Raw genomic sequence first — 25,118 nt, 5'->3', positions numbered from 1 at the left:
TGTCTTCACCTCTGATGAATATGGTGGAGAGAGGCCACGTGTCAAATGCTCTTCTGAAAGCCAAAGGGTTTAGTCAGGATGTAGAACAGGAAAGACTCGGCCCTGCTGGAAGCAAAAGAGGCCGTCTTTGCTGGCAGTGAATCAATACAGCATCAAGGCTTTGCTTCCTTTTGTAGTAGAGACTGTTTAGATGAATGAAGTGAGGAATTTAACTCCTTAAAGCAGAAGATACTCAGCCTGCTTTTCACTGCCCAAATCCCAGGGGCTGAGTGAAAGGCAGGTACACATCACGCAGAGCTCATGGGCAGTGATGCATACACAATAATCTAAACATATGCATAAGTCCTGCAACTGAGACAGCTTCCACCTGATTCTTTGAATGACGCACACTGGAAAGCAGACAGTCCTCTGAAATTCCCGAAGTTGCTGCCCGGTGCCAGCTGTTGTACACAGTAGGCCATTTTTCCCTTTTAGTCATCCCCAACACAAGATGGTTGCACAGAGATATAACTGAGAATTAGTAACTCTATAATTTACTAATGTTCCACCCCCTACATACACAGAGCCAGTACACAATAAACAAAACAGGGAAGTCTCCTAATATTTTTATTGTTCCTTAGATAACTGTGGATAGTACAAAGTTTTCCTCTTTAAAAAAATTAATTTCCTTCACAAGTCCATCCTCCTAAGACTTCATATGGGAATCTGATGCCACAGAATATCCACAGAAGCTATTTCCATCAATCATAATGCTGTGTAGATATTATAACAGTAAGAGAATATTTTTTTAAATTAGCAACATGAAATTGATTACCTGTGTATAAGGGGTGAACACTGATTCATTGTCATTTTTTAAGAAACGAAACCATCATTTATTAATCCAAACTACATCATTGCATTTACAACATTCATTGCATAAACTAGACATACAAAGTTTTGCCACCTCTGGTAAATAACAGACATACATGATACAGTATATTTGCTGAATACATAAGTTCAAACAATATGGGTACAACAACTTGTTCATAATACATACTTAAACCATCGTATTTAATAGTTACTAAGACACAGATCCATGAGCTACTTCGGGTCTCAGCACAGTTAATCTAAGAGACAAAAACACAGTTGAGAGACAGTAGCTGCAATGGAATGCAAGTAAAACTAACCAGTGTTAGTCTTAACCAAACACCCCCTGGAGAGGGTCATCTTTTCCACTTAGAAATACAAATCACACATCCATCATAGCTGACCGTGATGTAGGAAAATGTCCATGCAACTCACATGAGATAGAGAGAGAGAGAGACTCCCCAGTGATAATTTCCAACAGTCATTGCCTTACTTCTTTAGCATGTACTAGAGTTTGCTATTGGAACCAAAAGCAAAACAAAAACTTCAGTGTTTCTTTAAGTGCAGTTCCAGCTGCAAGTATATGATTATTCTTAAGTCTATAGAACACAGGCTTGGACTTCTAGAAATGTAGAGGTAATGCTGATGTCAGGTGTATGCTGTATAATCCTCTGTCAAGTTGTTCTTTATTTTGGCAGCTGTTTTTTAATAAGTGTGTTTCCTTGATATTAGTATTTTTTTTTAAATTAGTTTCTAGACAAAAGTGGACTACAATTCATCAGACCTGATGACGTGGAAGAGGGTGACGTTGTAAAGTATCTGATGCCCGTTGTTCCAAGCGTAGAGGGCTCGGTCCTTCGGGTTGTAGTCTAACATGGAAATGTGTGAGTATTTGTTTTGGAATGGGATATCAATGTACTCATAAGTGGAGGCATTGGTCTGGTAAGCATAGTGCACCTTGGTTCCTCCTGAGTACCCGTTGGTGACGTAGAGCGTACCGCAGATGATAAAGGCCTCGCCGGCGCTGCGTTTCGGGTAGCTGGTGTTCCAGGTCTGCAGGCTCTGCAGGGTGTTGGGGTCCAGCTTGCTAATAACAATGTTCCCTGCGTTTTGATTGGTAGCATAGACAGCCCACAAGCCGTTTTCATCCACCATGAGGTCAATGTCAGAATGGCCACCCCAGGCGTAGTGGTACATGTTGTTGTAGCCAGCATAATCCAGGCTGCGAGTCTTGAGGATGCTCTCTGTTTTCAAGTCAAACCTGATGATTATGTGGCTTTGGTATTTGTTGAAATAGATCGAGCCATTGTAGACCACTTGGCCGGTGCCAGACCAGGGGTGAGGGAGACGGTGAGAGGTGAAATTGTCTGTATTCATGAAATCCGACATGCTTTTGTACTCTCGGACAAAGCGGTTGTTGTGGTAGCTATCCATGTACCAGACCTAGGCAAACAATGGAAACACTTCATGTTAGAAGACAGCAGAGAACCACCATAACAAATGATCAATAGAGAGAGAGATTCCCCCCCACACAGTTCTGGAAGATATGTAGGGCGACGGCATCATAAATTACCTTAGAAATTAAACTAGATGTTAAAAGGGAACAATCTGAAGACTAAACTAAGGAAACCTCACTTTGAGAAGAAAAGCCTGTCACTCTTTTCCCACAGTGTCTCATTATACCCACGAGGAATGGACAGACTGTTTCTGGCCTCACTGGTTCTAGAAGTGTTGCCCTCTAGCTCATCACCGGAACACACACTCCAAGACCCTGCTTATTCAGAGAATGACATGGAGGCCTGCAGTTATTAACGGTAGGTTTTCTCTTGGACAGACACCAAGGATCACCAGAAATCCAGAGCAAATTGCTAGGAGGAGAGGTTGTAATTGGCAACTTGCTTGAAAATGATGTTTTTGGAGGATGCTACCAATGATCAAAAAAATAGGTCCACAATCTAAAAAGCAACTGATAGCATCCCCATCTTGGAAAGCTTTTGTGTGCTAGTTAATTCAAACATCTTTCCAGGAGCTCTGTAGTTTAAACTGTTGCCTTGAAGTACCGGGTGGTTGTTTTTGTCCTTTGAAAGGGCAATTAACATCTCAGTCTGCCTGGATAAAAACAGTATATTATGTTGGTGCCTCTTTTTTGCTTCCTGTAGGCCTCATCAGGGCAGCATGTATTAAATTATATCATCTGCTGTGTGGAACTCCATTAATTTGGCATACACAAGAATATGAATGCAATAGCTCAGTGTCATGGAAATTCATTGGAAAGTCCTTATCCATTTAAAAATCATGCTCTCCTGCATCAAAAGCTCAAAGTGAGGCTGCTACAACACAATAGATAAAGACATCAAAATCTCACTATTGTTAGATTATTGGTTGATGGTGGAGATATTTTAGATTATTACTTAAATGCCAGTTCACTAAGGACACTGTCTAGACTCCTTACAAAATGCTTTAGTCATTTGCAACCAAGACTGAAGCAAATTACAAAGCAATACAGTTAGCGAGGAGACAAAAAAATCTGTCCTACTGATGACATTTTGTATGCAGCTGCCTAACAAGAAGACAGCTGTTTTCTAGACCAGAAATTGTCTGAATTGGAGGAGAGATAATATATGAAATAGGAGTAGAGATGACTTTTAGGAGATGTATTTGCACATCTTAAACAAATACAACTTTTGTCTGTATGGTCCTTGCAAAACCTCCATCGAGTTCTGTGCAGGAAGATTGAGCACTTAGGTATCAACGGGAAAATTCATGTTAACCACAGATGTGCATAAGAACATAAGAATGGCCATCCTGGGTCAGACCAAAGGTCCATCTAGCCCAGCATCCTGTCTTCCAACAGTGGCCAATGCCAGGTGCCCCAGAGGGAATGAACAGAACAGGGAATCATCAAGTGCTCCATCCTCTGTCACCCATTCCCAGCTTCTGGCAAACAGAGGCTAGGGACACCATCTCTGCCCATCCTGGCTAATTATCATTGATGGGCCTATCCTCCATGAATTTATCTAGTTCTTTTTTGAAGAACTTGCCAAGGAGACAGTGTTAAAACCCATATCTGGATTAGAGTAGGGTTTGGGATTCAGATTTTAGTTTGAGATTCTGGCCCCAATGAAGTCAACAACAGAACTTCTAGGGCGAGGATTTCACTCCAAGAGTTCAGGCTTAAACTGAAGAGCACTGACTGATCTCATGAGATTTTGACTCAATCTAAACTGGAAAACAGATACCTTTTGGTTCTGGATCTGCCCTGGAATCAGAACTGTAAGGGGTGGAATCAAGCCCAGAGATTTTAATCTAATCTCCATCACCATCTGAAATTTTGAAAGGGTTTGGATTGAAACCCCTGGTTCGAGCCTATCTCTAGTAGTTTGATTTGCTATCCTCGAAAAATGTCCTGGGAAGTATTTGTCAATTTCACACACGCCTTGTTTTGATCAAAGATGTAAAAGATAATTATGCTACTTCCAGAAGAAGCTGCACTGCTTTGTGTAACCAAAGATACAATAGATGTAACTGTAAATGCATAAAACATCCACGGATCAGAACCCCACCAGGCCATCATTGCCAGAGTCCTGGGAAGTCATCTGCTCTCATATGGCTATAAACTTCCACACATTGTGTTTGGTTGTTTATCTTAGAATGGCAAATTAACTTTAGAGCTCTGCAAAACATCTGCCTGAACTTCAAAGACAGCCCAGGTTTGAAACATTCTGCAAACATGGATGAAGAATGTACCCACAACTGCAGTGTTCCAGGCCCCTCCTTTGATAGGCCTGAGATGGGCGTCAGAAGGTCCTAGATGGAATAAGATCCTGAGCCCTCAGCAAGATGGGAGAGACAGGACATCTTGGGAGAAGGGATGTGGAGTTTCCCCCTTCAAAGGTGCAGTTTATTGAATTAGGGGTTCCAATTTGGGGTTAAAGAACATTTTACCTTAAACTGAATTTACCCAGGAAATGACAATGCTTTACAAAAATCAAAACTGAGCCATCGTATTGCTCTGCTGCTCCTGTTTCATTATTTGGCATTAAAAAGTAATACATGCCAAACTTGGTGGGTATTTTTAAAACCATAAAAGCAGAAAACCTTGCTATGATGCTAACATTTTAGGGTGGCTGAATATGATGAGATTCCTTGCTTCAGAAAACAAGAGATTGATAGCATTGTCTCGAGCCTGGCGTAGTGCAATCTGGCTTTGAGCTAGCTTCTTCCACACACAACTCTGCCAGCACACATCAATCCCAGCCTTCAACAGCCGCCTGCCCTTGCGTTGCCGGACTTCTCCGGAGAGACTCACAGTCATGGCCAATTGTCTTCAGTGATATTATGACATGAACAAATGACTCATTTAGGGACCTGAACAGAAGAACACCCACCAAACGTATTGTGTGTTGTGATGTAACTCGGAGGTGATCAACATTTTGGTCACCACCCACCATCGACTTCAAACTCTGCCACTTAACCCATGAAATTCAGAGATGTGTATGTTTCAAATAAAATCTATTGTAAATAATACATGTGCTTCTAAACTTAGAGCTACAGTCCCTACAAAACCTTGTTGCTCCCTTCCTACCTAAAAATATCATCTACCGGAGAAAAGAAATTATGTGTGACAGCTATTAAAGAGAGGGCTCCTAGATGATAAGATAATACAAATAATTAATAATAACGATAGACAAATAGCTTGCTGAAGATGCTAGGAACCACGGAAGGCCCTTATAATGCAATCAGCCAATTAGAGTTCGTTTTGAAGATGTAATGGGCCGGATTCTCCTCTTGCACCAGTATAAATCTGGAGCAGCTGCACTAACATCAACGGACTGAGTAAATACTCCAAAATTTAGCCCAAGCAGAATAATCCTGTGTCTGATTGAGAGTGAAAAGAGAAGTGATATGGGTACAGGGTTCTGGTTCTGCTCCATAAATTACATTTTTAATGATGATGAGCATAAAGTTTGGTTTAATTATTGTCAGAAGTCATATCAGACGGATCCTGTTACTGAACAGCTGACCATAAGCACTTAAATTTACAAGCCAGCCAGACAACTTAATTGATTATGTACTTTAAAAATCCCTGTAAGCTTATGGATACGCAAGGCCCGGACTGACGGCAGAATACAATAGGTCTGCTCTGAGAACCAAACAGCACACAGCAGAAGAATAATGAGCAACAAGATAGAGTCACTCTGCGGCACCAACCTCCATCAGAGAAAGGGATTAAATCTGCATCAGTTAGAAGGCACAACAGCAATAAACTTGTAATGAAAGTTTGTCACCAGATCACTGTGTCCCAGCCTTGAAAATAAGCATTTTAGCTTCACTTTGACATTTTTCATTATATGGCAACAGAGGCTTGGGTTTTCTTGACATAATCTCTCATCATTTCTTAAGGTTTGTACCACTGATGCCTGTAAGAGGGATACCTGGGACTAAAATAAAACCCCTTTCATCGGGATTTTGGATCTTGCGGTTGACTCAGAGTCTCTTGGGCAAGGCCACTAAGGGGCAGGCAAGGAACGGGGGCGTTTCACAGATGCATAGAGTTTAAGGCCAGAAGGGATTATTAGGTCATCTAGTCTGACCTCCTATGTATCACAGGCCAGTACATTTCACCCAGTTACCCCTGTACTGAACTCAATAACTTGTTTGTTCATTAAAGCATCTCTTCCAGAAAGGCATCCCAGCTTGATCTGAAAACATCAAGAGATGCAGAATCCACCACTCCTCTTGGTTAATCAGCCTCACTGTTAAAAATCCCGCTGTCTTATTTCCAGTTTGACTTTGTCTGGCTTTAGCTTTCAGCCAATAGTTCTTGTTATGCCTCCCCCTGCAACAGTAAAGAGCCCTTTAGTATCCAATATTGGCTTTCTGTGAAGATATTTATACACTATAATCATGACACCCCTTCTTCTTTTTAATAAACTCAACAGATTAAGTTGGAGAGAGGAAGGGACAGACTGTCTTTCCCTCTGCATAGTGCCCTTGGTTTAATGCGCATGTTCAGAGCTAAGAAGCATCCCTGAACTGAAATTGACTTTGGAATCATCAGTAGGTATCTTCTTTCTAGTAGGCTTCCTCCCAGTCTCAGCCAGAGAACCCAAACAAAGGGTAAGCTATTAAATTAATTTGCCCTCCCACCCTGCCTTGACAGTGCTGCTGCTCCCCCTCTTTTGACTAAGGCTGCATTAAACAATAGTGAATTTCCATTTAGCCAAGCTTTTTTGTTTGTTTGTTTTGCATCCTATAATGTCCTCAGCAAATGCCTTCAGATATTTTCCATTCCATCACTCATTGGAAACCTAGATTGATTTTCAGCGAGTTATTGGCTTTGTACCTCCTTGTGAGCAGAGCCGCACAGTCTGAATTGAAAAGACCAAAACAAAAACCTCTCTTGATGCAGCAAATTAATTCTACACATCAATGAAGGTGGAGGAAGGAGGAGGAGGGGAGATGTAGCTTGGTCAGATGACTTTATCTGAGAGATGAGCAGCAATGTTATAGAAATGAATGGGACTTGGATATCCCTTCCTGTTGGCTAATAACTGTCGGCCTGATTCTATACGGACCTGCACTTTGAGCCGTCATCTACACCTGTGTGAATTTTGTCAAAGCAAGAAAAATAAATCTAGACTTGAACCACAAGCCAAATATTGGAGTCTCCCTCTCATCTGCTTTGTAGAGGACACATACCTGTTCATTATGCGTTAGAAAACAAGAAAGCTTCAGACAGGGAAGCCTTTAAAAAAAAATCTAAGGGAACATTAATTTTATAGAGAGCAGGCTGTTACCATTAGCTGGCTAAACAGAAATGTGTACTCATCAGACCAATAAACAGCAAATGGATTTTAACTCACAGCTGATAATGAGAAGCAACTAGAGCACGTTTTGCACGTGTAACGTACTTGGAATTTGCATTCAGATATCCAGCCGGAAATAAGGCCACTGTTTTACTGAGCCCCCTAGGAATGTGCTTTATAAGTTAATAAAAATAATTACAGATGTTGAGTAGCCTGCCTAGAATGAGTTTGATGGGTCTCGGTCCAGTTCCTAGTGCACTCATGTCTTCTCCATTAAGAACTCAATTGTAATCGGCCATAACAGGAAACTTGGTTGGCAGGCTGAGGATGGACTGACCCATGGAGATGGTACTATCCTCTCCTCCACGGGGGCAGTGCCTGCATTCCAGAGGTGAGGCAGCCTGTGGTGGGTGGGTGGGGGAAACTTGACCCATCATTACCAATGGATAAAGAGAGAACTCCAGTGGCTGTGAGTCTGGAACTTTTCTGTGACCGTAAAATTAACATAAAAAAATGTCAGGAATAAAATAAATAAGTAAACCGCCCCCTCTCAAAAAAACAACAACAACAAAAACAAAAAAACCAACCAAGAGGCAAAGCTTCAAGAAGCGTTATAATGTGTGTGGGTTGTAATGACTTGTGGTCAATCTCTCCAACTCCCTTGCCTTTGGGCCAATCAAAGAAGAGCCTTTAGAGAATCCATTCCAGGTTTGACACGTAGCTCAGCACCTGCTGAGCAGGACCTTATGAGTTTAATAAGTGCTGTATGGATATGCTTGCAGTGAGACAGGGTCAATAAAGCTCAGACGCATCAAGTCTTTCCACTGTCTTCAGTGGGCATTGGACTGGAGATGTGATGGTGGACCTCTACTCAGAGTCTCAGTGCTTTGCTGCAAAGAGCTCTGAGTAACATGGGACATGCTGTGTGTGGGACGGGGGGAGGGGAACATTGTAATCTTACCTTGTTTTCACCTTCTGGAGCTAAAGGATCTGTCATCCATGATCCAAACCTTGATCCAGAGGTTTTTATTGTGACTGGGTCACTTATTCCTGTCAGCTTCCCACAAGCTGTAAAAAAGCGGAAAGTCGGTGAGCAATGCGACGAATGAGTGAATAGGCTTCAGCGTGTGTGGCAGACTTGAGACATTCAGAACTTAGCAGCTCTGAGGGGTGACACAGGCATTAAGACTCGCCCGCGTTGCTGTGACATTGCCTCTCTCCAGTTGATAGGGAGCTAGTTTAATTAAGGGCAATTAGATTGTGAACAGCTGTCGGATGCTTTTGTTTGTTTCATTCCGCTTAATAACAATTGTCCTTATCACCGTGCCCCTAAGAAAATGAACTTTCCCGAAAACAAACGTGCTGCGAATGTCGCAGAACAGCAAATGAGGAGAAGAGTTAGCCAGCGTTAGGCTGAGAAATTAGCCTGACTAGTGACCGTTCAGTTTTGCTGTAACAGACCTGGTGCTGCCGATTCTGAGTCTCCAGACATTCCTCGGACAGGTTAAAAAGGTGGGGCATCATATATAAATATACTTATCTTCCCAGCAAAACTATCTACCTGTACCTATCTGTCAGCTTCTCTGGTGCCCAGCACCATAGTATCTAAGCGCCTCACAAACAGTAATGTCTTTTCCTCACACACAACGCCCTGTGAGGTAGGGAATTCTTGCTACACAATTGAAACACAACACCCCTGCCGCTGGCTTTACCTGGAGTTTTGGGTGGTCAGCATCTCCGAAAATCTGGCCTTAGTGATCTGCCCACGGTCATGTAGTGTGTCTGTGGCAGAGCCAGGAATTGTGACCAGATCTCCCAATCACTAGTCTAGTGATATAAGCACTGCCCAAGCTAGTGAGCTTACCAGAACTGGGATTTGAACACATGCGCATTGGAACATTATGTAAGCGGGGGAATGGTCCCGCTATTGTGGGGAACTTTCCTGGCTTCTGCACTACCCCGGTGAAGAGGGCTAGCGAAAGGATCCGAGTCCTCGCTCCCACTTCCTTTACCCAGAGGCCTCCCTGCCCTTGAGGACTTCCCTTCCACTCTCCTGTCTGGCAGAGTCCTCATAAACCCCGACAAGGCTGGGCCCAGGATTCCTGGGGGGCTCGACCCCCAACCCTGCGGTGGTCACCCAGGACAGGGGCTAGGGTGTCCCCACTCCGGGGTACTCTCTCTGCACTGGGCACCTCCCTGACCCACTGATCATTTCATACAATTTAAAGCAAATACAAGTTGTTTAATTAACAATTAATTTTAAAAAAAGAATAAGGAAAAATGGGAAAGGTTAGAGGAAAACACATCACCCTGCTCTGTGGCAGGGAACATTACAACCAGTGTCTCTGGAACGTCAGGGCAGTTCAATCTGTTCCTTGTAGGTCCCAGGCCTGCTTCTCAGGCCCTGTCTGTGCTGCAGAGACGCTGTGGATTGGACACTTGCTCTGGCGGTGGCCACACGCTCTCAGGCTCTAGGTGGCAGGACCCTTTTTCCCAGCGTCGCCCCTGCCCAGTCGGGGTTATGATCCCCCTGCAAGTCTGGCCTGCAAGGCCTCTTGGCTGAGGCGTCTCCCTGTGCTGGGCCCACTGCCCAGGGTCCCCCTCACTCTCCCCAGCTGCTCACCGCACTCGGACTGCACACGGCTCCGGACTGCCCCAGCCCCAGCTCCGGACTGCTCCAGCCTCAGCTCCAGCTCCGGACTGCCCCAGCCCCAGCTCTGGACTGCTCCAGCCTCAGCTCCAGCTCCGGACTGCTCCAGCCCCAGCTCCAGCTCCACTCTGCCTCAGCACGGCTGCTGCTGCTGCTCTGCCTTCAGCTCCCTGGGCTGCTTCTCTGGCCTCTCTGGCTCTGGTTGCTGCAGCTCTGCCCCCAGCACAGCTCTGCTCTGCAGGCTGCTTCTGTGACTCTGCTCCCAGCTCTGACCTGCTTCCTGGCTGCTTGTCTGGCCCCTCTGGCTCTGGTTGCTACAGCTCTGGTCCCAGGGCAGGTCTGCTCTCTCCGGGCTGTGCTCTGGCTTTTGGGGCTGCAACTCTGCTTCCAGCAGCTTAGCTCGGGCCCCTGCCCTCTCCTTAGCTCGGCCCCACTCTGTCTGACTCAGGCCATTCCAGTTTCCACGGAGGACGGGACCCACCCTGGCCTCCTGACTCTCTGATTAGCCTGCCCGCCCTGTCAATCAGGCTGATCTGGAGCATTGGCCTCTCCCCATTGCCCCTGGGGACTGTCAGTCTCAGGCTCCTGATTTGCCATCGACCCTTCCCCTTTCAGTGCTGGGAGCTAGCAACCAAAACACCCCACTGAATGTTAGTAAGGGGGCAACAGTCCCCTTACATAAAGTTTAAGGGCCAGATTTTTAAAAAGTATTTAGCTGCCTCAGGATTTGGATAGGATTTTCCAAAGCACCTGGGCTCTTAACTCCCATTGACTTCAAACTCACCGAATTCAAGGGGAGTTACATGCCTACACCCTTTTGAAAAGGCACCTATCTGTGACTAAATACCTTTAAAAATCTGGCTCTGATGTCTTAACCACTCATCCATTCGCCTTGCTCCTTCAATTTTCTGTATCAATCTATCTCTTCCATGGTTCCACACAGTAAAATATAATCTTGTCTCTTTCTCAGGATTCACACCAATAAATGTCTTCCGCGCTTCATTTTTAGTGTCTAAAATATAGCCATATGGTGATTTCATATTTACAATAATACCCCCAAGTTTCAGTAACGCTGCCATCCCAGGCTGTTGAAACACTTGCATATACGCACTAAAGAACGACGAGGGGAAAGTCAAAGCAAGCTGCAGCAGAAGAATCTGCCGACTGAGACTGAACGTACTGTTGCTACAGGAGCAGTCGTTTAAAACCCTCGCACCCGTTCTGCAAAGCAGCTCTTGTAGAACCGTGTCCTTTATAAGCTGACATAAGGGTAGACGAATATGGATAACAATGCAAACTAAACTTGGGAAGGTGTTCGCTGGCTCTGATCTTTAGGTTGTTAAACCTGTGACACTTCAGTCAAGGAGAAGGTCTCAGTAGTAAAGTGATGCGTATGCTATTGTCAATGGATTTTGATGCTTGAACTGAACTGCAGCGAACATAGTTTCTTTAGCCAAAACTGGAAATCAGGGGCCAGATCCCTCAGGGGTAAGTTGGCTGTGGCTCCACTGAAGTAAATGAAGCTGTGCTGGTTTACAGCAGTTCAAATCAGGCCCTTGGTTTTAAGCTGTTAAGTACATGCCTAAGATTTCTGGGATATCTATTCTTTGAGTTTCCATTTGGTCTGTTCTAATTAGCCAACTGGACGGCTTCTTAGCTATTCAGTAGTGGGTGAGATTGTTACCTCTACTCCAGCCCCTTTACACAGGGCAAAAGCATCAGAGCAGTGAAAAAGCCCCCTAAATTCTCCCTAAAAGCCCTGAATGTGGCTGAGAGACACTGTGAAAGAGAGCCGTAAAGCGGCCTTCTGAGGCCCCCCTCCCAAGCCCTGGCATGAGGGACATGCTGCGGGTGTGGCTGAAGGTGGGAGGAACGCATCAGGGACGGGGACACAGACACATCATGCAGCTCTGTGGAAATTCTGGGCCGCCCTGTAGCCCATCAGCCAGCCCAGCGAGGCTGTGGTAACTTAGGCCTCTAGGGCTGTCTAAGTTACACCAGAGTCCCCAACACAGCCTAGAATCAGGAAGGCAAAAGGTGCCGGGAAGCCATGTCAGCTCTCCCACTGTCAAACGACACTGGAGGCAATGCACTTTCCTGTTACAAGGTAAACTAGGGTAAGTCGCCCTGGGTGGGTGATGTAGCGCTGACCTCGCCTAGCTACCTGGCAGTAAACACTACAAGTGCTTTGTCCCAAGTTAAGATTTTACGGGGACATAGCTATTGGTGTTTCTTAGCTTGCTGTCAAAACAAACAACAAAACCCCTCGTTGTATCAATGAAGACAAAGCCTTAGACAATAAAAAAATACCACCATCCTAGTGTGTGTCCCTGACCCCCACCAATAACAATACCATTCTTTAGCCAGTCATGACTTCCCAGAGTAAAATCTCTCACTTTAGATATGATTCTTTGCTTCCATGCGTTGCAGCACATCTTCAGCCTACCACCGTACATCTGATATGTTCTAAAGTAACTACTGGGGCTATTCTGCATGATCTCACCCCAAGCAGAGATGGGATGGAAGTATAGGAGAGCGCGGCCAAAAAGCCGAGCGTCCATGCAGCCCAGAATGTAGGTTGAACGATGAATGCTTCTTGACATGGACTGAATTCAGCCTAAATCCCTCTCAGCCACGGATGAGTATTGGTGAAAGAATTACAAAGAGTTAAAAGAATATGTGGGTAATTTCTTGCAAATTTTCCTGCACAAGACCAGCCTCTGTCTATTGAGCTTCCAAATGCTCCCTGCCATTCTCATACCACTACATTGCTGTCAATTTATTCACTAGCCCTCTATTTTCCTGGAACGAATACTTGTATAAAGCCCATTGATTTTTTTTTTTAAAGCTGATACCGGTAAACTGGCGTTGTTTGCAAGTAGTTAGACTACAGCTCACTTTGCATTTAGCTGGAGACACATTTATAAGAGTTTCCCAGTGGAAAACTAGGGCTGATCGTATTCCAGGCTAGAAGTCTCTTTCATGGTTTAAATCTGTCATGAGCCGCAGGTGCCAGTGGGCAAAATCTAAAAAGTTGGAGCTACACGGCCAGGATTTAGAAACATAGGACTGGAAGGAAGTTCCTGGGTCTTTGAGTCCAGGCCCTGCTATCACAGGTAACCCCATCATACAATCCCATTCGTAAATTTATCATGTGGATTAAGAACCTACCACTTGAACAAGACTTGTATCCTGGACTCTCATATTAAAAGTCAGATGCATTATCGGTTTAGCCACCTGAGTTCCATCTAAGGTAAGACGACATCAGTCATTAGGTGTTATTGTTCTGGAGGGGCAGCTACAATCTTTGCATTGCATTGGGAATTTCTAGTGGCATTTGTTCATTCCAGCCACGAAGCAACTACAGACATTACACAACGGTCTTTTTCATGCCATGTGCTTAGTGATTGCTGGATATAAGCTGTGAGGAACTGTGTGTTGTGAAAAACTCGACAAGGTGCTGAATTCTTTCTGCTAGGCATGGAGACTCGTCAATGTGAACCCAGCTCAGCATCTCACAGGATAGGATCCTTGTATGGCCCGTCTATTATAAATAATTTGCACATATACAGCCTCGGATCTTGAATTGCTTTGCATACATTAATGAGTTATGCCTCAAAAGGCCCTGGTGATTTAAGGTTAGGGTGACCAGATAACAAGGGTGAAAAATCCAGACAGCGGGTGGTGGTGGTGGGGGGAATAGGAGCCTATATAAGAAAAAGCCCCAAATATGGGGACTGTCCCTATAAAATCGGGACATCTGGTCACTCTAGTTAAGGTTCTTGATTGTCGTCCCGTTTTACATCTTGGGACATTGAGGCATAAAGAAATTATCTGATTTGTTCAAGGAGATACCGTGCAATGAGTCAGCGGCGGAGCTGGGACTAAAATCCAAAATTCCTGACTCTGCGGCCCCTCATTTAACCATTAAACAATACTGCCTGTCACAGAGCCTTTTAATTTTTAACTCCTCATTGACTGGGCCTTCTTTCTGGAACTCCTAAATTATGCTCCTTAATCCACCCGAGGGCTCACTCTTGAGCAACAAAGAGCAACCCTTTCAAACGCTTAGGTGCTGAGTATTTGCCTACATAGCAAACTCAGCCCTTCTGGGCTCAAAAAATACAAATAGCAGGGATATGTGGGCCACCGCTTTGTTCTGTGTTCATACAGCACCTAGCGCAATGGAGTCCTACCCAGGGCTCCTGCGTGCTACCACAATAGAAATAATTAATAATAATATGCTCACGGCTCAGTCACGATCTTTATGCTTCTTTATACTCACACTCATGTTTTTCATACTGAATATCCCAATATTTGGGTAAACCCGAATAACCCCCCAATAGCTCGGTGTTTCTGCTTGTTTTTCCTCGGACTCTTTTAGTGCTTCAGGGACCCATTTATGGTGCTTAAGTGATGCAAGTCCAGACATTTGGAGGGTATTTCAAGTCACTGGGTGGTGAGACTCACATAAAATGACTTGGGTTTGCTTTATGTTGTCTCCACAAATTATTCCCGGATGCAGAGGGGGAAAAAGGAGGGGCTTGAAAAAACAAACACGACTGTACAACTGCTATGAAATTCCAGTCACTGGAGGTTTTTAAGGACAGATGAGACAAACATCTATCAGGCATGGTCTAAGCATACTTAGTCCAGCCTCAGCCTGGAGGGATGGACTAGGTGACCTCTTGAGGTCCCTTCCAGCCCTACATTTCTCCAAATACCATGTCAGATTTATTTGGGGTCCTGTAGAGCCCGACTGCACAGGGCTAGAGAATGGCAGTCAGACTCATGCCAAACACCAGGCTGGCTCAGCAAATATGGTTTATGGCTGATATTTTCAAGGCTCAGTTCACTGGGGTTCCACATGATCCCGTCTTTTGACCTTGCCTTCACTAAATCACCCTCAAGGGAGGCGAGGGCATACCTCAGCCAGCTAACATGGGTTCCAGCTACGGCTGTCATCTCTTCACTAGGGTTGTAATAGGGGTTAAAACACCTCTTTTTGCACAGCCAGTGCACGAGGTGTGGTGGCCGAGCAGCCATTTTAAAGCCATAGGATCTTTAGATTCATGGCAAAGGGCTTGTTTGATTTTAGACTCAACGGTTACTGTGAGTCACCAGCACACCAGGCCAAGTTCGGGCCTTGCTTCATTGCTGGGGATAGATTCTGCCCCCCCGGGCAGAGGAGTCCCATGGAAGTCAAGGGAAATTATTTGTATCCTGCAGCAGGACAGTGGCAGGGCTCTACTGGGGGGTGGAGCGATCGCCTCAGACACTCTGCTGGTGTGGCCTGAGTGAGCGTGTTACGCCAACAGACCCCGGTCGCCAACAGGCAGGATTGAACCTGAGACCTCTGGAGCTTAGTGTACGAGCTTCTACTGCACAAGCTAAAAGCCTCACGGCCCTTAGAAATTAATGAGTCTGCTATAGCCATAGCTAAGTGGTCTTGGTGCCACTAAATGGGACAGAGCACCACACCCCGGAGGTGTGTGGGTTACAAGCGCTCCGAACTGCGAGCTCTTTACATCTGCTTTTAAAGGAATAATATGAACTCACCCAGATGCTAGCAGACAGCTCAGGGCACGGAGGTGGCAGCGGGGGAAGGGTTATGCCCCTTTGAGCCAGGGAGCGGATTCCCAGGCTGCAGCGCCCGTGTGGAAGCATAGGGAGAAGCCCCCTTTGTCTTCGTCCCCACTACCCAATCCATCCCCAGGCCGTCAGACTTTCGCCCTGAATTTGTTAATCCAGCAATGCACCTCCATTTGCACTCACTGGAGACGCATCTAGTCCAGTGTGATTTTACACACCCCTATTGTAACACTGGGGGCATCGGGATCGACTCTCTTCCTTTGCAAGGACAGTTCTGAGGGTGGAAACAGATTTTTCTTTAGCAACTAGAAAGCTCAGCACTGATCTTGCCTTTGTCTTCTGCCTGGGAGACCTCTAATCTGACTGCTAATCGAAATGCAGCTGGGAAGGATGAATGCGTGTGTAGTGAGGGGTGGGGGGAGAACACACTCCTCCAGTCCCTAAATTGTACTGTTGTGGGGCAGAGTTTTGTTGCTGTTGTTTTGTTTTAGGGATCAGCTCCCTATTCTGTGCTGAGCCCCATTTCGTATTAGGGTGTGCACATTCTTCTTAATCCCTGTAAAGGGAGCGCTTTAAGAATCAAGGGGAAGCTTGAAAGGGAGAGAATTCCAAACCTGCAGAGAGCAGCTGCTATCTTAAACTTGTCCTCTAATTCAAGGAGCAATTCTGAGTGATATTCTCGCTACTTCTGCAAGAGTTCTCTTCGGCGCCTGAATAGAAACCTTCACATCGCCATATAAATAGCGATCTTTAAAAAACGTGAACGGAACAACAAACGGAACCTGCCTTTGGATAGATACACACACACACCAGGGTCAGGCTATGTTTTCAGTATTGATTCTTCAGTAAAGCTTAGGAGAAATAAAAAAGCATAGGGGGAGGGGGACGTTGTCTAAAACAAATCGTTCTGCAGCAGTGTGGAGCTCAAAGCAATGGGGGTTACCGGAGGAAAAATACCAAGGAATTGGGAAGAGGCCCTCAGACACTGTGAGATGTCTCTGTCACAAGTCAAGCACCTTCAAGCTGGCCAGGCCAATGTGGGCCAGGTATTTAGTAGCTTTTTAAATTAGTAATACTGTAAATACCCTCTAGACTGTGAACATGGCTTGGACAGAGACTGTTTTCTTTGTTATTGTCTGTACAGTGCCTACCACAATAGAGCACTGATCCTTCACTGAGGTTCCTTTGCACGTCTCCAATACAATTTTTTTTCCCCAGTTATAGAGCTGAGCAAATAACTAACAACTAACTTAGTCAGCACATTTGGGTTCATTTTGTGCTGGTGGAATATCGGTGAATTTTTTGCTATGACTTTAATCAATTAATTCTATGTTCACGTTTTATATACTCTGAAGTAGCAAGGAACCTTTGGAATTTAATCCATGTTGGTTAGCTGCAGTTTACCCCTTAAACTACATGACAGGGCAAGCATAGAAGCATTTCCAGGGCAAATACTTGCAAGCACAAATTGCAAAATCTAGTCCCACAAATGCTTGCTGTAGAATTCACTCCCTGCAAATATCTGAGCCACTAACACTCTGATCTATGAATGGCGACAGAAAGCAAAAAACGAAGAGGGTGAGCATGGCCAACGCAAACCTATTTAAAATATACAATACCTAGTTGCAGAAGGTTGCCTGCATGATTTACCCAGCTGGGCTGCTCTACATGGGATTTTTTATCCCGAAGTGTTCTGTAAATTACTGGGCTATCTCATCAGCCCAGGAAGGAATCAAGGCCATGCCTAAGTCAGTTTCAGGTGCTTGTCTCTGAGCCCATTTATCATTCAAGCACAAAATTCAGGAGATGACACCAAAATAAATCAATTCCCCAGACCAACAGAGAATCTTTCCCCCTTGTCTGTCTCATCTCCCCCTAAAAGAGCCCACACTCTCCCTTAAATTCCCTGCTGAGTCATGTAACTGGCAAGGAGCCCTTAACCCTTTCCCAAATGTTTTACCCTGTTGCAGATCCCAAAAACATTTATAACCTATGTAAAAGAATCACTTCATCCATCACTGCAGTGCAACTACCTCTGAGATGAAACATGTTAAACAACACACAGCACCACTCGACAACAGTTTGGGCTAGATAGTGAAGAGCGCCAGGCCAGAGTGTTAGCTTTGGGATGACAAAGACTTTCAGCAGCAGAGGATCTGAGCACATGTAGGGAGAATGCAATTACCCAACGTGGAGCTGAGCCAGTGTGGGGATAATTGGTGTAGATTGTGGGAAGGACCTGCCATTCTTAACACCCACCTTAGTGCTCATTTTACAGCACTAGTTCCCCAGCAGCAAAACACCTGCCGGTGTTGCAATAGCCTGATTTTCAGAGGTGCTGAAATGAAGTGAACTACAGCTGCCAGCATCTCTGACAACCATACCTTTAGCTTTCAAAACGCATTCCTACTCAGCAGCATTCCAAGGGGAATACAATGGGTTTGACTGAACCCAGCTCCGAAATGTACTAGAAATCCTGCATGTTCAGGGCTTGAAATCAAAGGACCCACTCCACTGCTGAGCGGCTCCAGTTTTGCAGCAGCCTATCACAATTGAAATCAATGGCGTAAAACTGATGTAACCTAGCTGAGAATGGGACCCCAATGCTTGGACAGAGACTGGGGCTGTGCACAAAGGAATTCTTTGTTACCCCAGGAGCTGAGTATTAATAAACTCCACTGAGGGCCAGGCTGCCAGGTTCTTACTCACGTTGAGTAGTACCTTCCTCGGTAAATAGTTCCAGTGGTATCAGTGGGGTGGGGTTACCTGCGGAGTCGGGTGCTACTCAATTGGAGTGAGTGCCTCACAGTCTGGTCCTAAACAGGTGGTAATAGTGAGATAGGAAGCAGAATCAGCAGCATGCGAAGAGGCTTATTTTCAAAAGACCGAAATTCTCCCCCTCAGGGAACCCGAGATCAGTGATATACTGGGATGGATCTGGAGCCACTCGTTAAAGTTCTGACACTAAACTCAAGGGAAGGTCAACATGGGCTCCCTGCACCTGATGGAGTCACCTTGGGCGACATCCTCAGCTGGTGTCAGTCCCCACAGCTCCACTGAAAAGAGCTGGCCCCTTCTCTCTGGGTCCTGTTGCATCATATCCCCGGAGCAGGCATTCTCAGCAATGGCTCTCTCCCACCTCCTCCTTCAAAGGAGCAGTACACACATGCTGTTGCAGTCTCCGTGCGCCCAGGGCGGTTCTCAGGGAAAAGGTGCAAATGCTTCCCGCAAATGCACTTCACATTTGTCTGCCAAGTGCCGCAGACATCCTCCTGGAGGAGAGCTGTGAATACAGCAGTCTGCAAATACGCACTTGTATTTTTCAACAGGCTCACCTCAGCCATGTTCAATGCCCCCTTTCCTCTCCTCCCCATGTCCTTTTTCTTTTCAAGCAACTGGCTAAAATGGCAGGCTAACATTTGCAAACTTGGGGCCCAAATCCTTAGCTGGTGTATAACAGCATAGCTCGACACAAGTCAGTGACGCTGTGCTGATTCACACCATTTGAGGAAGCCGACCTTGAGTATTTAAAATTAAGTTTCTAAAACCCTATCAGGCACCTAAATACAAGCGGCCTGACAATCAAAGGTGTTGAGTTCCTATAGGTACCATCGACTCCAATGGGATTTGTATACACTCAGGATTTGTGATGCTCAGTCCATTTGCATTTAGGTTCCCAAATAGGGATTTAGGAGACTAACCTTGAGCATCAAGGTATGACAATGTTGCTCCTAATAAAACAATTCATTTCAAAGTTACACGGGTGAGTTTTCATGCAAACTGAATTTTACATTCATGCACGCAAGCATTCCTGCTAAGAAGTGCTTGCATACAGGATTACACATAGTCATGCTGTCAAAGAAGAGGAACAATCCGATGTGACACCTCTGACCAATCCCAACTAAGCAACTGAATTCCTCAGTTGAGCGTTTGTGGTCAAGCTACAAAAGAAACAAAAATTAAGTAAGTTATTTAGCTAATGGGACTTAAACAAACACACACATTAGGGTAACGACTGGATCCAAGGAATTTTTGCCAATAGACAAAGAGGGCTGTGTTGTTTAAATAATTATTCACTGCCAATTATTTGCTTAGCTCAAATTAGATTCCCCAGTTCCTCCATTCTTCTCCTTGAAATCACACACACCTTTGGTCCGTGTGGTATTTATCACATGTTCTGGGTGCATCTTTACAGAAGCCCTTGGTTAAAATATTGACAGCACAATACTGCTCCACTTTCCGGTACAGCTCTGATGTTTTTCTTTCTGCTCTAGAATGTTAGTTTTTCCTACTATGCCCTCTCTGCGGTTCCTAGAGTTAAAGTGACTAAAGGTCAGCAGAGAGCTGGCAGTGAAAAACAGAAAGAGTCTCTTATTTCTCAAGAGACAGGATGGGAACATAAGAGACAACCAAAAATGGTAGATTTGAAGAGACGCTCTCTACGGTGGGACAGAAAATAGATCACTGCTCTCCATTTGTTACCTCATGTGAAACCCCATCTCTTCTGGCAAAAGAGACAAGTAAAGACAGCTGCTTCCTCACAACAGAAGTCTCTTGTGACTAAGGCACTCGACTGGGCCTCTGGAGACGTGTGTTTAATTCCAGGCTCTGCCACAGACTTACTAGGTAACTTTGGACAAATCACTTAATTTTTCTGTCTCTCAGTTCCCCATCTATAAAATGGGGATAATGATACTTCCTTCCTATGCTCTACCCCTCTCTTGCCTGTCCAGATTGTAAATTCTTGGGGGCAGGGAGTGGGCCCAATCCCATCTGAAGCCTGTAGGTACTACCATAATAATAATAATAAATAATAATAACCAGATTCCATCTTCCTTTTAAATATTTAGAATGAAACTCAGAGGGCCCAGTACGAGGTCTATGCCCCACTGATTTGCCACTGAAGCCATACTTTCAGGTCTTAAATGGGGCATAGACCTTTGTGCTGTGAATTTCACCTCTATAGCACAGAGGTGGAGAATTTTTCTTTACAATCCAAAAACCACTGCAATATTGTACATGGTAAATAACAAGGCGCAGCAGCGGCATGCCTTGCATGCATCTCTTCAGCAGGGGGAGGGGGAGAAAGAAGCTTTTCCAAGTTCTTTTATTTTTAAATCAAGAAGCCTGATCCTCAGTTGATGTAAATCAGCCTAGCTCATTCCTTTAGACTAAGCTGATGGCTGAGGACCTGGCCAATCTCGTTAAGTTTCCTTCGGACATGGGCTTTTCCCTTCCCCAACAGACAGAGATGGTGGCATTTTCAAAAGCGCGTCCGTAACTTACGAGCCCAAGCTTCATTTTCAAAATGAGTCAGGCACGGAAGAGCCTAAGTCCCTTTGACGTTTAATTAGACTTATACTCTAGAGACTGTGTTAACGACTTGAGTCACTTAAACACTTTTGCAAATTTTATCCACAGCTCCCATAGAAATTTGTCTATGCATATATAATGTTCTAAATGAATTCATTTTCCTCTGTGGGCTTTTAGCTGACAGGTGGGTTACAAGGTAACAGATAACAGGCTAAAATAATAACAGCAATCAATTTCTAAAGGGAGGAAGCTTCCGAACAAAGGTGGAAAGGTCTAAAAACAAACAGAAACAATCCCAGTAGCATAGACAGTAGAAAAATAAAATGGTACCTTGCCAAAAATATACAGTGATGAGAAGGCAGCTGATCTTTACTGAAGTCACATGAGAGTATAATTTCAAATGTGCTACCGAAATAGACTGGTGGATCGGTTAATGTGTTCAGATGACTTAAATTGCTTAACAAGCAAGTCAATAATGTAAGTGGAAAATTAAATCAGGAGGGAGCTAGGTCAACAAATGTTGGGGAAATGTCTTGCAACAAGTACACAGAATGCAGAATCCCCTCTTTTTCTCAAAGGGCCAACATTTTCACCCTCTACCTCGGGCCCGATTCTGATTTGAGTTACAGAGGTGTATTCTCCAGAAGAAATCTACTGACTTCAGTGGGGTTATGGCCAATTGATAACAGCTGCAATGAGATCAGAATCTGGCTGCCTGTGCTTTACAATTTCTATTTACTTGGCCTGATTTGATAGAGTTCTACTCCTTCACTGAAAGGAAGTGATGGATTGGGGTGGGGTGGGGTGGAGTGTTATATTCTTTATAGAGCTGCAGCCCACACACAAACGTGAGCAAATTCTGGTGAGGGTGTGCTCTTTTCTGGTAAAAAGTCATGCCCCACATACATATTATTTAAAATGGTATGTCCCAATTCTAGCTAGCAGAAAGACTGGACATTGATACATAATTTAAATGGAGACCCAGTGTTTGCATCGCATAAGCAGTATTTAAAATAGCCTATTTACCATATTTCACTGCTAACTTTGCAAAGTCTCATGTCCAACTGAGGATATGATCCTGCATGCACTTGCGCCACGAGTAACTTTACTCAGGTGAGTAGCTACTCACGGTAGCAAAGTTACTCGTGTGCATATGTGTTTACAGGATCGGACCCTGCTTTGTGAACTCATTTCTTATAGCCAGTGCAGTGAAGGCACAAGGAGATGTCCAGGTCAGCACTGCTACCTCCAGATGTAATATGTACTTTACATTGCTGGTGTTTTGCCAGTGCCACCATATTGTTCTGAGCCTACCTAATTTTTGCATGCATGCACGGAGCCTTTCTTCAAGATTTGACACTCTGTTCTGAAGCTCTTCGTAGTCATAGGCGCCAATCTCCTCCTGGAGTTCGTTTAGAACTGACGTCAGATTCTGGACCTCCTCTTTAAACTGCAATACCAATTTTGCATCGGCTTTGTACTCTTCCAACACTGGTATCAAAGGCCTAAGTTCCTCCATTTTCGCTTTTATTGCCTGCAAGGTTAAAATAAGCTTGGTTCAGTGCTATGCGTGCAAAAATCTGCAACACTCTGCCTTGATCTGGCTGCTTCCTACGTGAGTGCAATGTTCTTATCCCCACAATTATTCTTATCATTATTATTTTTTTGGTCCAAATGATGTATTAGAAAGAGTATATTAAACAGTCTGTAGAACACCAAAATATTTGGGAAAGGCCTTTATTTGTCATTTTTAGAATGCAACATCTTACGGTTACATGCTTCAGATCACATACACAAAGAGTTCTGTTTTTTTTTTTTCTTTAAAAAAATTATGTATATATATATGCATTGACAAGGGTTTCAAACTATTCATGAAATGCATCTACAATTGCATGCAAAGGAAGATCTCAGTTGTGGTTCAAGGTTCCTTTGTGAGATATGGTACTAATTTGGAAAATAATAAATAAAGAAATAAATGCATGGTGCAAAATGCTCTGTGACCCTCTTTTCATGGTTACATGGGAGTGAACTGCTTCTTCAGTCACTGCAGCATTGAAAAAACTTTCTTTTAAGTTAGCCCTGTAAGCAAGAAAATGAAATACTGTTGAGGAGCTAGCTCACTAACCTGCCTTACACAGACATCCATTCATAAACAAATAGTTTTATGATAAGAAAAAACCCAAACGCAACTCCAAACCACTCACATTTTAACGCCGGCGTTGGCACAAACAAAATGCTGTGACTGTGATTTCAAATCATGCCTGGGCAGGGCCGGCTCCAGGCACCAGCGAAGGAAGCAGGTGCTTGGGGCGGCCAATGGAAAGGGGCAGCACGTCCAGGTCTTCGGCGGCGGGTCCCTCAGTCCCTGGGAGCGAAGGACCCGCCGCTGAATTGCCGCAGAAGAATGAAGCGGCGCGATTGAGCTGTCACCAAAGTGCCGCCGATCGTTTTTTTTTTCTGCTTCGCCTCTTGGGGCGGCAAAAAAGCCGGAGCCGGCCCTGTGCCTGGGCAGCAATTGATATGAACAATTCTTTAATGCTATTTAATCATGCTAAAAATATCATTTTTAATTTGGTTCTCCAGAAACACAGCCATTATTTCGCCAAACTGTTTTGGTTTTTTTTAATGAAAAGAAAGGCTGTCTTTAAAGGCATAGTACACAACATTTTGTTGAAGATGCTGAGATCCCTTAGACAACAATGCACATGTAAATATGCACGCACTTACCATGTAATGAAGCATTGGATAGTATTCATAATAGGTAGGCTTGGAAGGATTAGATTTTTATCGATAAATGTTGATAAACGTCGATTTCACCATACACACACACACCGAGGGAAAAATATTTCCATCAGTAATAATTGAAATTTACAGATAGGGAAAGTAAGAAAAATTCAACTTGAGAACTCACTACAGTTTGGGTTAAAGGTATTCATTTTGTGCATTTCAATATATGATGGTGGCAATTTGTGTTTTAACAGTTATAGAGCTTTAACTTCTTGATTCTCAGTGTCTACTGTCATTAAATAATGATGATCTTTGTGCCCCCATCGTCTGACCCCTCATACTGTCCCTCAACTGTGAAAATTTAAATCGATAAAAATCAGAAAAAAGTGCTTATAATTTTGAGCAACTGTGAAAATTTCAATTGATAAAAACTGGGGGGGGGGGGAGGAGATTAAAAATAAACATTTATATTATCTGTCAAAATTATTTAAAAAAATAAAAATCTTATTCTACCAAGCCTAATATTCGGATCTCAGTTAAACCAATGTAAATCCAGAATAGCACCAGTGACAGTTCCATTTCAGATTCTTATACAATGCCTAGGACCATGGTATCTGAGTGTCTTGTGGAATTACTCCGGATTTATACTGGCATGAATGAGATTGGAAACTAGCCCATGTAGTGAAACGTTATTTGTTTTCCATGCTCCTCTATTTCAAGTGATGAGTTCCCCTCCGATGTTTTATGTGTTTTTATTTGCACTCTCTAGTGAATGTATCACCATGGTGTGCGGGTGTGTGTGTGTGGGGGGGATTAAAATCACATTGTTAGAGCTGAAAGTTGTCTCAGTCTAGCAGGTCCTAACCTTAGATCTAAGCTGAAGAATTGAACTTGAGGATCAGAGCTGGTTGAAAAATGAGGGTGAAATTGACAATTTTCACAAATATTCTTTCCCATTTTTTTTAAATTCAAAATGTTGGTATTTCAAAATTGAAAACATCCGTTAAATCTTGAAATTAAAAAGTTTCAACCAGCTCTCTAGTTGTTAAAAAATGTGGGGAAATGTTTCAAGAAAATGTAATCAAAATATTTCTCAAAGAATGTGAAGGGGAAATTCTCTGGTGCCACGGGAGTATTGGATTCCATTTGCTACGTAAATGGTAGCAATGCTCCAACTCATG

The 25,118-nt window shown here is 44.1% G+C and overlaps 1 protein-coding gene across 3 annotated transcripts in view; it reads right to left on the bottom strand.

Moving 5' to 3' along the window:
- Positions 1–579: 579 nt before the first annotated feature.
- OLFM1 (olfactomedin 1) overlaps positions 580–25,118 on the bottom strand; it is a 51,674-nt gene continuing 27,135 nt past the window's right edge. For all 3 annotated transcript variants that reach the window (XM_034793838.1, XM_034793837.1, XM_034793839.1), the window contains exons 4-6: positions 22,525–22,744; positions 8,617–8,723; positions 580–2,289 (exon numbers count right to left, since the gene is read on the bottom strand). In XM_034793838.1, coding sequence (XP_034649729.1) covers positions 1,615–2,289; positions 8,617–8,723; positions 22,525–22,744 — 1,002 coding nt within the window. In that variant the 3' untranslated portion in view covers positions 580–1,614. The remainder of the gene's footprint in view (positions 2,290–8,616; positions 8,724–22,524; positions 22,745–25,118) is intronic.

Source organism: Trachemys scripta, chromosome 17, assembly GCF_013100865.1.
Source record: "Trachemys scripta elegans isolate TJP31775 chromosome 17, CAS_Tse_1.0, whole genome shotgun sequence".
Classification (NCBI taxonomy): domain Eukaryota; kingdom Metazoa; phylum Chordata; order Testudines; family Emydidae; genus Trachemys; species Trachemys scripta.
This window is presented reverse-complemented; position numbering and strand designations above follow the sequence as displayed.